The following is a 14,335-nucleotide window of genomic DNA, read 5'->3' as shown; positions in this document are numbered from 1 at the left end:
AACAGTAGGGGTGGATTCCTTAGCGAGTTTATGTATTCGACATAAATCGAGCAGGACGGTATAAAGCAAAGCTGACATGGGGCCGAAATCGCCGTCAACTTTGCTCGACGACGGTAAAAACACCAAGATACCGTTGTCTGTTTAGGTGAGCAAAGGCGATATAGAGCTGTACATCAACTATCGACTTTGTTTTGTATCGATTTCACTTACCGTCACCCTCGATATCGTCCGATACATAAACTCGGTTTTAACTGAAGAGGGGCAGATTGTTAAACTGAAGAGGGGCATATTCTTAAACTGAAAAGGGGCGGATTTTTAAACAGTAGGGGTGGATTCTTTAACTGAAGAAGGGCGGATTGTTGAACTGAAAAGGGGTGGATTGTTAAACTGAAGAGGGGTGGATTCTTAAACTGAAGAGGGGTGGATTCTTAAACTGAAAAGGGGCGGAATGTTAAACTGAAGGGGGGTGGATTCTTAAACTGAAGGGGGCGGATTCTTAAACTGAAAAGGGGTGGATTCTTTAACTGAAGAGGGGTGGATTCTTAAACTGAAAAGGGGTGGATTCTTAAACAGTAGGGGTGGATTGTTAAACTGAAGAGGGGCAGATTGTTAAACTGAAGGGGGGCGGATTGTTAAACTGAAGGGGGGCGGATTCTTAAACTGAAAAGGGGAAAATTCTTAAACAGTAGGGGTGGATTGTTAAACTGAAGAGGGGCAGATTGTTAAACTGAAGAGGGGTGGATTCTTAAACAGTAGGGGTGGATTCTTTAACTGAAGGGGGGCGGATTCTTAAACAGTTTTTGGTCAGTAAAATACGCTGGGGGCGGATTCTTTAACAGTTCTGTTCACTGTTAAAGAATCCAACCAGCGACCACGATAACCGGACCTGATCCAATCGGAGTATAATTGTCCACCGGGGTCGATAAATTTTCCAATTTTTCCAGTGGGAAGGGGCCCTAGAGGGTCTGTGAGAAGGGGATGTGTTAAAACTCTACTTTCCAACATTTAGTTAAGGCACTTAAAAACAACTCGCGGTTTTTAAGATTTTGCAGGGAAATTCCTTTTGTGCCAAATATTATGGCCATAATTGTAGTAAAAATAATTGAGTTTTATTTCTAGTATATGGCGTAGAAGAAGTTTACAGGGCAAAAGTTAGGTCAAACAATCTGAATATCACCCATTTCAGCCGAATACCCTTATTATATTGACGACGGTAGGGTTCATTTCAGCCAATGCAAAACAGTCAGAAATTTTTTATTTAACAATTTGATTTCGATATTTTGAAAAATTAAGATACTGTACATTTCAACAAAATTATACTAAAAAATTAAAATGATAGAAAGACTTCAAATTATAAAAGCCACAGCCATCGAGGAAAAAAAGCCGAACGAACTTTAAAATCTCTGAAGAAACAGACAGAAATAGTCTAGGTTATTTCTGTAGGAATCCCGGGGGGGGGGGTACTAGGTTTGCAAGGTGACGGGTATGTCCGAGCCGAAAATCGAAAATCGACCCTTTGAGAGACAAAATTTTGGTGATTTTGGGACCCTTTGAGAGACTTTGGTGATTTGGGCCCTTTGAGAGACTTTTTCCTAAATTTTGGTCCATTTTTTCTAAATTTTGGTTTGATTTTCACCAAATTTTGGTCAAAGTTTTTGGAAATCGTGACCCTTTGAAAGAGAAATTTTTGATTTTCGTGATTTTGGGACCCTTTCAGAGACTAACTTTTGAATTTGTACCCCTTTGAGAGACTTTTGAGGAATGAGAAAAGGTACCCTTATGGCTCGCACATACCCGGCACCCATTTTGCCTAAGTACCCCCCCCCCGGGTAGGAATCAGACTTTGATAAAAAATATTTTGCCTGCAAGAATTAGCAAATTCAAAATTGACGAGTTGTGATCGTACCAAAATTTTTGACATTTTTTTTTAGGTTTACCTTTTATAACGCCCCATCAATAGGATACAAAAAATCAGAACTCATAAAATTTCTACAAAGAACTATTTCCTGTGTCAAGCGGCGAAATTTCGAAAGTCATCACCGAAGCTACGACAAACATATCTTTGCCTTTGAAAGTCACCGTGAAAAAATTATCATTGTTATTGCTCGTCGTGCATTGCACCGCCGCGTGGATGCCATCATCAAACAAAGCACCGATAAATACCTGAGCCACGATCTTATAATTGTCTTCCGTGATTTGCACGATACGTGATTGGATAGATTCGCTGAGCGTGCGACACCATTGGTTCACATTCTCTGCGTGATATTCTTTTCCCACCAAAAAAGTCTCAAGTTCACGTTGACACGTGGCCTTCATGTCTTGTAAACGAACTTTAACGTAATCTTTGCGTCTCTCTTGACCCGTCTTCATTTTCGATTGTAATATTGGTGTGGATGGCATTTCATGTTCGTCAGTGTTTGTTAGTTCTGGTAACTCTAGCGCCTCTTCGATATTTTGATAATCAGCAATAGGCGCATGTGAAACGATGATTTTATAGTGTAGACCCTGCTTACAAACGTTTTTACGATGTTCGCGAGACGTTATAGTGGAGTGAGCTTTCTTTCGTTTCTCAAATAACATGTCACTGGATTTACTACGCAGCAGTGAATGATCATTTAAAAAATCCATGCTTTTACTGCGTTTGCTATTCTTAATGTCCACGTGTTCCTTAGAACATGATCGACTCGGCACGCCTAAAAATTTCATTGACATATCAAGGGAGTTCTTCTTTTTCATTAATGTGAAATCGTCTCTAATCGTATCGTCACCGCGTAAAAGGGACGTTTTACGACCACTAAACGATTTGATCCGATTCAAACCAGTCGGCATGGAACGTGATTTTTTATACGATTTAGTCGAATGGCGTCTTCTAATCGAGGGAGGCGTGTTTAAATGTTTGGTTTGTGGAGGTGAGGATTGTTCATCGAATAATAAACTATTGATTGATTTCCAAACACGTTTCGCGAAATTCGATCGTACTTTACGCGATTTCGTACCGCTGTTATGAACAGTTTCGAAATCAGATAGCGCGCTACTGCATTCTTCGTATTCCGAAGAGCTTCGACTATCCATACTTTCTTTTCGTAAGATATCAACTCTGTTTCGATTGGAATGTGATGTACTGTTGTTACGTTTCGCAGGTGAATCACCGGAATAAAGTAAAATCATTTTGGATTTACTGACATTATACATGGCGAGTGATGATTCACTTTGTGATTTGACTAATTTACGGCGCCGAAATTTTGTGGTTCGTTCTGGTTTGCTTGAAATTTCTTTCTCGTCATCCGGTTCTTTCGGTTTTTCGATCGGTCCTTTCGACGATTTACGAGTTCGTTTACCGAGCGATATTTTTCGTTTCTTCCGCTTTTCTCGTTGTTCGTTCTCGGTCGAAGATGACACACAAGAGTCGGTCGTTTTACTGAATGATGGACTTTTTCTTAACAAACTCGGTGATTTGATGAGTTTCTTAACGGCTGCGGCTGCTTTTTCCTTATTACTCGGTGCTGTTGTTGTCATTGTCGGTTGATCTTTGTGATGATTATGATGTGTGGCCACATCAACCAAATGTCTTAATTTGTCGTTAAAACTATATTTCCGATGTCTAACGACTCCCACCGAGTATTTTTCGGCATCACTTTTGTAATCGAGAATTCGATTTCTCGTTTCATCATCGACATGGTAGTCATCTACCGAAAAATCATCAAACGAAATCTCAGGCACTGTCAGTTTCTTTTTCAATAATCTTCTCTCATAAGCGGGCCCTCCTCCGTTTAAAGGTCGGTTTACACTTGACATTTTGTTATCATTAGAATTCAAACTACTCGATCGTGACGACCGAGCTGATGTTAATTCTCCGTTCTCGTTAACAACTACATTAGCCTCGATTCCACCGTTCTCATTAGACTGGGGAATAACGTCTTTTTCGATGTTACATTTGAGATCAATCTGTGGAAGTGGCGGCTTCTTTAAAGGTTCATTTGTAGGGATGATTTTCTCTGTGTCATTATGAGTGACTGAACTTAAGTCTAACTGCCGCATTTTTCACTATTATGTTCCCTAGAAATAAAAAAAGGAATATTTGAATTTTCAAAACACATAAAAATTTTTGGCCCTATCTTTTGTAGTTTGAACAGCATACAGCCTAAAATTTTCATCAAACACCCATTACATCTCTGCCTAAAATATAATCTCGCATTCTTACATCATACTTATGCCCTCAAAAGATATGCACAACTCTCTACAACTACTGAACAATGGAAACATAGTTTATATCAAAAGATTATAAAAATCTGATACAATTATTTTGATACAATTTCGTTTAATGTTGATAAAGTAAAATCAAAAATAAACAGTGTGCCACAAAAACAAATGTCAAAAATTCCTTTCCTCTCTTTTTTTATACGTAAATACAAAATATCCTGGGCAAATACAGATTAGATACCCTTTTCAACGCAATATTAAATTTTGATGACGATGATGTAGCCTACATGATGATGTGGCTAATATATTCTCCATTATCAGTCCATGAGAGAGGGGTGTGACACCCCCTTCTCACAGAAGACTCGGTGAATTTTTTCGCCAGCAGGGGTAATAATAACGGACTGAAACTCGATGGGGATCGATTTACCGTTTTCTAAGGCTGGAGATTTGAACTTCATTGTTTTCAAGTCAAAAAATTCAGCGGGTACGGAAAAAAAGTAGAATATTTTTCCATGAGAACTTGTTTATTCGATCATTTTCAGCGGAGACAAAAATTGGAGTATAATTTTCTACTAGGGACGAAGTTTTGGCTAATTTTTCCAGTTAGAGAGGTTCACACCGGGTCTGTGAGAAGTGGGTGTGATGTGGACTTACTTACAGATGGATTTCTGCCAAAAAATTACACATAAACAGAGCTACATTTTAACGGTTCTGTATCAAAGTCCCTGTATCAAAACTTATTAGAGGGAATGCGTACAGCCTAGTAGAATACACTCTTTTTCTTTTATAAGCATAAAGTTTATAAGCATACTTAGGCTCAAATGCGGTAAAAAATAGGCATAATGCTAAGCATACCTCCAAGCTAAAATGATAAAGTTTTTCTAAATCGCTGACCTTTTAAAGCTGTTTGAGCTTTCTAAGACCAAAGATTCTCGACTACGGCGCCAAATTACCAAAAGAACTTGCATTCATTGAGCCGATTCAATGTTCTGACTTGAAAGTTCTAAATTTCATGAAGCCAAAGAAAATCAACAAATCGAAGTCTAAACATATAAATAAGCATAAATTATAACGCTCAAAATGAGAATTTGCTAAGCATATTGAGCCTGAACCCTATTTTCCCGTATGCTTATAAAAATATGAGTGTACTTCATCTCTCGGCATCTCACTCTTTACTGCCCTTTACTTACATTTAAAGACAGAACCTCAACAACGACCAGTAAACGACTGAGAAGATAATTTCAGTATGGTAGAGAACTCTATCGGAATGAATCAAAAATGAGACATGAGAAAAAGAAGGAAAAACACACTATTGTTCCACAAAATCGTCTTGAGAGGTTTAACAAAAAATGGTCGGACAATACCGAAATCTCATTTAATATACTCACGCACAACGTTCTTTTATAAGCATTATGATGAATGGGTCATGTTCTTTTTATAAACCTTTAATGGATTTTCATTGAAGTTTCGGGGTATATACTTTTTGAGAATCTGAATAAGGTGGAATTCCTGATCCTATCAAAGGTCAACTGCTTCAGATTCAGAAGAAGTACAACCTGTTTGATCTTGGTACTGACTTCCATACTAAGAGCAAGCTTTCAATATTTCACGTGGTATATTTTCTTACGAGAGAAAGAGTTTTGAGAGATAACAATAAGACATGAGAAGCGAATTAGCATGTTGATTGCGAAAGGAAATTGTGATTTGTGCAAACCTAATTATGGTCAACCACTCTAATCATCATCTTCAATAAAAAATTGCAAACGAAACAAAACAACATTTCAAGCTACTTGTACTTGCTACCTAGCAAGAACTGGCTTTGAAATGCCAAGCATTATCGACTTTGTCTTGGAAGCCCAATAGAGTTTTTGTAACATTGTCTGGCTTTGAAATGACAAGCATTATCAACCTTGCCATAGAAGAACGGTGTAATCTTTTTTTTAAATATTGACTGAATTGAAACTCGGCTAGCATTGGTCTTACAAGATTCTCCACCATTATGGCCTCTCAAAAAGTCGACAATATTTGGAAACTATTTCGTTTATGAAAGTCGGAGAAAGTGAAAAATCATGACACTGGAGTGACTTATTTCGAATCACACATTGAACGAGCACAATTTTCACGCTCACTTCTTCCCATACCCTTTCAAATTCAAGAAATTATCACACTACGAGGAGTTCCAAGCTTTAAGACTTATTACACGTTTTTTTATAGGAACAAACTATATAAGAACACAGGTGACCAAAATATCAAGAACAAGTTAAGAACATTTGCAGACACCCTCAAACACCTATTTTCTTAGGAAAATGGTCAAAAACACTAACAAAATGGTGAAAATAAACATGCTAAGAACATTTTTAGGCTTAACACTCAAAAAGCTAAGAACATCCGAAGGTTTCAAAAAAATTTTACGGTCGAAGCGATGGGAGATGATGACGTATCCTACAACTCACTGACCGTCAATCTTATCAATAAACCAAAACAAAAAGATCCAATAAGGTTTAATACCAAGATAAACCTATATCTTAATTAACCAGTAACTGGATTTTATGATAAAGTTCCAGTAAGTCCATCAAGTCCATCAAGTAAAATCATCATTTGTCAAATGTAACAAGATTTGATAATAAAGTACATTAAAAATGATCATCATTTGGCAGATATTTTAAACAGTGACTTGTAACCAGAGAATCTCTCTCGTCAAAAAACGTCATTACTCAAATTGACGTCATCTTATCAAAAATGAAGGCTGACAGTACAAAAAAAATTCGATACTTGATGGGAGAAGGGAGATGAATGGATTAATTGAAAGTCAATGTTTTGTTTGCCATGTGATTTCAACAAATCAAATATTAAAACGGAGTGGAGAAAAAACTGTTCATTTAATCGATTCGCAAATATAATCCTAAGCTCTATATCCCACCACAGTACTCGTTTTGAATAATTTTCAATGTGTAAAACTGACTGTTCAATTCTCGTCCGTTTCTCTCAAGAACGACACAACGAAACGATAATCAAATGAGACTACTGACCGCAAATCTGCCGGTAAAAAGATAGACTGTAACAGCCAGTTTATGTATTTGCACTTTTGAGGACGGTGGAGTGATTTGAAGCGATTTGGAAAAATCCGCAGTTCTAACCCAGACAATCGCGGACGGTAAAAAAGCCCATTTACCATCCTCAGTCAGTCAGGGTGTAGACAAATCAGAAGCTTATCGTCTCCGTCGCGGAAAAACACAGATATATAAACTCACTAACCATGCTTCAATGGCTGTAACCATTTAAGGAAGTCTTTGCTCAAAAATTAACACCTCTTTCACATTCACATACATTTAATGCTTTAATCATTGGATCCACGCGGAACAAGGGCTTGTCGAATGAATGACGTAGAGGCTTGACAGCGCGATGACTTAACCAACCCGCCATGGTACGCAAACACGACTCTAGGATATCACTATTATCACCTTAATAATAATCCATTTAAAAAAGATTAATCCCTCCAATAATCAAATCGTAATTAATCTAAAGCTAATAATTAGAATCGTGGACGAAGGCTATTCATTGATCTTAGTCGTCCGGGGTGACCAAAAATTCAATAAAAAATGACGCGACGCTTATGCATTATTAGTGGAAAGTAAGAGAGGGGCTTAACCAATGCTTCCGGGTTAAATAGGAGTCCGGATTTTTATCAGAATTGGTCAAGGAAATGTTACCAACACTCTCAATCCAAAACACACTGAAAGAATTATTAATAAATGAATGAATAGGGCCGGCGAATCAATTTTGAAAGTGGAGGGGCCAAATAGTAAGTGTCTAAGGAGGCGCCACCGTGGTTGGTTGGTTTTTTTTTTCTCAGCAAAAAAGTGGGGCGGCCCTGATGAAATAATTATTACACACTTATCAATTGCTCCAGATGCTTAATATTTCAACACAATACATTAAAGTTACGTTTGGAGCCTGTGAACTACCCCTGAAGTTAAATAAGAAAAAAACATTTATTGACTAGGAAGCACCACATGTAGTGAGTATAGAATATGACATGGGAAAATTTGGTCAACCCACCAAACCACTCGTTGTTCCCAACAGTTGATTTAACACATTCACTGCCGAGCCCTTTTTCAGAAATCAAAAATTTGACCTCTTCGAATTTTGTCGAAATTTGGGGAAAACTTGGCCAACCGACTCTTTGACAAAGATATGAACAGATGTTTTGACTAACTAATCAAACCATCTTACAAATCGAGCATTATTCAATCAACCAATCCAATCACCAATATTGAATTATCTGAAGACTGGAGTCATTTGTTACACAGTGTTACACAGTGATACAGACGTTATATGATAAAATGTGATAACTGTCTTTCATTCCGTGCTGCGTATACTCTGTCTGTCTTAAAATTAATCATCTAGCATTCTGAATCCCAAAACTTCTGATGATATTTCGAGAATTCGTCCAAATTATATCACCTAGACAGATATTTGCACTTAAAAGCACTTTTTATTTTGAAGTAACTTCCTTGTATTGATAATTGACGAGAAATCTTACATTGAAAATGACGTAGTACCTTTTAATCAGGAGGAAAATTGATTAGAATTTTGTGGTCAAGCAAAAGAAACTTTTAAGGTATCTTTCAAGATTATGAGTAAAATCAGCAAATTGAGTTTAAAAAAGAGTATACCCTCCCGAGCTTCTCTATAACTCGCAACCCTCCAGAACTCGAACATGTATATTCTCATATAACTTCATCTCGCTCACAACCCCTATTAAATTACTCCAAATTATTTCTAACGGGACACTTTGACCTCCTCTCATTGTTCGTCAAACTATCACACAACCAAATAATCACCTTGAATAATATTCTAAAAGGTCAGATACCAATTCAAAGTCAAGGAATGTGAAATTTTATTCTGTTCCATGAAGTTTGGTGACAGCAAACAGAACAGTATCTCTTTTGTTTGAAATGGATTAATGAAACCAACCTATCGATCTCTCAACACGTCCAAATAAACTCACCACAAAAGGATCAAGGGATTTTGTTTTTTCAAGTGGCCTCAAAAAATGAAATTCCCTCTAAAATACTAATCTCGCCTTTCGAGAAAGAAAGGTGATATTAATATCAATCACCATGGGGCATTCTTGGACTAACCCTTGGACTGAAAACGCTTATTAGAACAATAGAACACAACTCTTCGCGGCCTGCTAAGCACGTTAAGAAGGCTTGGGGCCGAGGCAAACCGGTCAAACATTGGACAAATATGTTGGATGAAAAACTGAAAACGTTAGCTTTCCAATGTTAAGAGTCTTTGATCTTACCGTAAATGATGGATGAAATGTTTAATGGCGAACAAACTTCATTCAACACGTTTTTTTCTTCTTTTTTTTTGAAGATTTTACATTGGCTATGTTGGATGAAAAAAAGATGCTGAACATTTTAATGAACTCTTACAAACTCAAATAGCTCAAGTTAGCAGGGTGGGTGTTCGGGAAGTCGCAAACCCCGAAAAGCCGACGTATTTTTCTTGAATTCCCGTCAACACCGACAGTAAAAATCCTTATTTCGAATGACAATTTTGATACCAAAATACTGTCCCTTTTTCTCTAAACACCGGTAGAAAAGTGCCAATACCGTACGCCCCTCCCTCATATAATAGGGCTGAGACTAGGACCAGTAGATGATTATGATGGCTAAATAATCTATTTTTTCTCCTGTGAATCCTCAGGAACCCCATAACCAGCCATGAATCTATGACCAATTACATAAACCATTCCAAATAACAACTCTTTATCAAAAGACACACTGAAAGCAAACCAGCCTTTGAAAAATAAACCACCACTTAAATATGGCGATTAAGACGAATATCGTTTAACCCTGACTATATCCGGATTTCCATTAAATGAAACGGAATCTAACATTACTCGTTATAGAAAGGATAAACCTCACTTGTTATGACCTTTGTCTATAAATCGAAACAATTTTAATCGCTTTTTTAAATATAGATCTTTTACACTATCAGGTTTTGGTAGTAATCTTCTTAAACGTATCTACGTTGAACATCAAAAGGGTAAGTAACAAGCTTACCTTTTTATAAGAACCAGAAAAATTTTGTTGAGACTCGGCTGTTCTTATTTTGTTTGATAATTTGAGCCTCAAATTGTTCTTATCATGTTCTTATTTATAGGGTGAAATTGAGGCACTTTTGGCGTTATGCCCAATTTTTACTACTTTGACTCCTAAGTTTCTTGAAATTACTCAATTTCAGGCTCAGCATTGTTCTTAAATTGTTCTTTTTTTGGCGATTTGGTCCTTATAAAATTGTTCTTATAAAAAAAAGTGCAGGAAAGTCAATATTGTAAATACCTCGAGGCAATACTTCTATATATTTTTGTTGATAATCTTTTTGACCGAAAAAAATCTCATAGCTTTAATTCAAAGTTTCCATATTTGGTAATTGGATCGAAAAAAAATCTTCATAACAAAACTATTTGCTTCCAGATGATTTGGTCAGGTCACATTTTTAAATATCAATGGTTAAAACGTCACGAACAAGATATGACAACAATTTTTACTGGAATTTGTAGTCATTTGAAGGCTATAACATACAATAAATGGAATTTTAAGATAACGGATCGAAATCAGTAACGAAACGTGGCCAAAAATTCAAGTATTTGAAGAATGTATGATGAGATATCTTGAGATTGTTTTATCAGATAAAACAATCTCAAGATTCCTTTTACTATATCGCTTCCCGTTTCCTTGTAAGATTGTCTCTAGCTATCATCGATAGAGTCAATATTTAACGTGGATGACCCAGTAATCTAGGATTTTTTGGCAGTCTGTTGATCTCACGGGGTCCACGACCAGCCGGCTCTGCTATCTATGAACTGAACGGAACATTGGAAGAAGCGAACCCTTTGTTTGCAACACTGACGCCTCTGACCAAGTCAGTCAAAGCTCTCCTCAAAGTAAACCCATCTTGTTATCTGATAGTTTGAACGACAATCTTCAAATGTAGTTCAAACTGCTATTAAAAATTGCTCTTTCCCAAGCCTCCGTTAGAACTCTAACGTAGAAAGATTTAAATAACCTTAATTTTTCCATCAATTTCAAAAACTCATCCGCCAAGATAATATACATAAAGAATCATAAAATCATCTTGTGGAATACTTCTCCAGTCACCCCCTCTATTAATTGAAAGTGAATGAAAATGGTCTCACACCAACCTGGTTCAAAAAAAAAACACTGACAAAACTAACAATCAATCAAAGGAATCACGTAGACAAAGTAAGTATGGTAGACACAGCATTCTCATTACATACCAATTCACATATAAAGACGACAGTTTATCAGAAAATTTGATTATACTTGATTATAGTAGTCTTTTCATTTGCTAACTCTAAAAAAACTAATCCACTTGTCGGTTGAGTTGATAAGAGGCTCGAACTGTGGGTTAGAAATCATCAAAGAACGTGGTCCCAATATACACGCTTTCTTTTTTATAAGAACAATAACAGAAAGTCGACGAGACTCATATTTAGACAACGCCTTTAAGAACAAATATAAAAATCTGAGGCTCAGGATAAGAACATTTGGCATTTAAGCATCTCGGTAAGTAGACATACTAGTGACATTCCAAGGAAAATGATAAGAACCCTGATAACAGAAGGTCAGCCAAAGTTAAATTAAAATTAAATTCTTATAAAAATGGTGTCTTGATCTTAGCATCCGCGTGCGGTACAAGAATATCATAGTGAGGCTTTGTTGGCGATCCGTTGGAAGCACGGCAGGGATTGGTTGTGAATAATGAAAGCAAAGATACTCGCAATCTTTCTATTGTGATAATGCACATACATGCAAGCGCCCCATAAATCTCATTATTCTTTGAATCTATCAGGGTACAAGAACAATTTTGAATATTTTAATCCTACCTTATCGGAGGGAAAGGTAGGGAAAAGTAACTCAATCGTGGTCAATTTGATTGAGGCTGTAGTAAATAATGAAATTTTGTACCAATTATTTGTGAAGCGTAAGAAGTGAGCGGAAGAAGTTTACAAGGATCGTTGTAGCCCGGGGTCCACTTAGAGCTTTTTTATGGTCTTTTTGGCGCTGATAAGTGGCCCGGTAGTATATGGTAATATGCTTTTGCTAACGGACTGTAAAACAGTCCGCCAGATTTTTGTCGTTTTTGGAAGGTAAAAACAGTACGAAGCAATGTTTTTATTTGAGAATAGGGCATTGCAAATCTGTTATTGATGTTTGTTTCTCATTTTTGATTACATCTTTCAACTCTAAGTAGTTTTTTTGTTATTTGGATTTTAAACATTCTCTTTCAAAATGGTGACCTTGCCAAACGCTCCTAGTCTACTTCATTGGACTCAGCGTCATAAGAAATTATCAAAAAGCAAAGTTCAGCCAGAAGTAGACTTTAGTCTAGGATCGTTGTTGAAGTAGTTATTGCCTACTATTTATTATGCAAGCCTTTTGAGATGCTTACTAATTAGAAATTTTTTAGAATATGATCAAAACAGCCAGGGAGAAGTGAAGAAAGAGCTTTATAATGGTCACGTGAGTTTTATTAAGAACCTCCCATGAAGAAGAAATGGTCACCATATATAACATTTTATTTAGCGTTCTTTGGAAGAAATCTGTATACACGAGATATAAATATAATGAGGAAATGAGGATGTACGAGTGATCTTTTAGTGAGCTTTACTGATCTCCGGCTCAGACAGAATGAGGTGTTTCTAACGAAGAAAAAAGGGAAATGAGAGGTTCCGGGAGGTTTATGATCAGTTTGTCATTAGTACAGTATTTGACACTGTTATGAGAAGGAAAAACAGAAAAATTTGTAAAGAAATTCACTCTGTTTCAGAGTTTAGACCTTTTCTAAGCTGATTAAGACAAGAACTAGAAAGATGAGTAAGACTGTAAATAATCTATTGTTATATTTTGCTGATAATAAGCAAAAATGTTTTTTCTTTTCCTCTTTCTGACCAATCTTGCTCCACACCCGTGTCAGTCCAATGTGAAAAAGCTTGTGAATTAAAATTGATGAGTAAACAAACGATATCACTCTTACTTTAAGAAAAAACCTTGAACTGTGCCTCAAGCCGTCAGAAGTTTTTACATTAGACTTTATATTACGACTAGACTATCAGGTCTGACTCTAGAAGTTCGTTTAGTTTTAAACATTTGAGTTACCAGGTCAATACTTTGTGCTGTTATTTCATTCATATTGGCGAGCATATGTATTTGCGTTTTTCAGCGAGGGAGACGGTTAGCTTTTGATTTGTCTAGATTCTGATGAACTCAGCTTTGCAGGTCAAAACTACGGGTTATCTCAAATCGCTTCAGTCATTTCGCCGTTCTCAAAATATAGTGCAAATACGTGAACTCGCTACCATGACGTAACGTTTTGATAATGAAATAAACACATACCTCGATTATGATAATCCTGAACTATTGCTCGATTCCTGCCATCAACAAAGTCACAATCTCATCCAGCAGATGGTCTCTATTCTCTCGTGTTACCTAAAGCATAAGCATGATAATTTTTAAAATTTGTGACCATAAAAAGAGTAGTCAAATTAAGAAGATGACAAAAAAGTAATGCAATTGTCTTTGTGTAAGATTTTATGTTTTTATACCATTTCTGAAACGTAATTCGTGGAAATATTTATCCATTCTCTACGTGTCGCGAACGAATTCGGTTCAAATGAATCGTCGTTTAAAGTAATGTTCGGTAGAGAAATCGTATGTAATGAATCAACGGATCCTGCACTAATGTACTTCCCAGTTTTCTCAAAGGTAACGAATCGAGTGGAGATTGAACCCACGACCTCTCGCTTGCCGGGCGATTGCTCTCCCAACTGTGCTATCGGTTCGTTGCCATTACACTAGTTCGTATTAGTAGAAATCGTATGCTTTTATTTAGGCTAATAAGTAAAGTCACCGCATCAATATTTATTTACAAAACAGCGCAATATTTTTAACAAGTCATCGTTTGAATAGTTGTAAACTAGTGGAGACAGCCCTGCTAGGTCTGCTAGACGAGCACATAAACCGACCATTTATATAGTAAATATTATCATCAGCACACGAACATATAACATTTAGCGCCAACCGGATGAATTTGATAT

General features: G+C 36.7%; 1 protein-coding gene across 1 annotated transcript; it reads right to left on the bottom strand.

Moving 5' to 3' along the window:
* Positions 1–1,835: 1,835 nt before the first annotated feature.
* LOC136815594 (transcriptional regulator ATRX homolog) lies at positions 1,836–13,723 on the bottom strand. Its single transcript, XM_067072046.1, has 2 exons — positions 13,635–13,723; positions 1,836–4,056 (listed from the first exon to the last, which is right to left on the bottom strand). Exon 2 carries the CDS (start codon positions 4,036–4,038, stop codon positions 1,990–1,992), a length of 2,049 nt encoding a protein of 682 aa, XP_066928147.1. The 5' UTR covers positions 4,039–4,056; positions 13,635–13,723; the 3' UTR covers positions 1,836–1,989.
* Positions 13,724–14,335: the final 612 nt, after the last annotated feature.

Source organism: Clytia hemisphaerica, unplaced genomic scaffold (assembly GCF_902728285.1).
Source record: "Clytia hemisphaerica strain Z4C2 unplaced genomic scaffold, Clytia hemisphaerica genome assembly, whole genome shotgun sequence".
In the NCBI taxonomy this organism is placed as follows: Eukaryota; Metazoa; Cnidaria; class Hydrozoa; order Leptothecata; family Clytiidae; genus Clytia; species Clytia hemisphaerica.
Note: the sequence above shows the minus strand (reverse complement) of the source record. Positions and strands in the feature narration are given on the sequence as shown.

Coding starts and splice junctions, on each gene's coding strand:
- LOC136815594 (XM_067072046.1), bottom strand. CDS start 4,038: ATGCGGCAGTTAGACTTAAGTTCAGTCACTCATAATGACACAGAGAAA.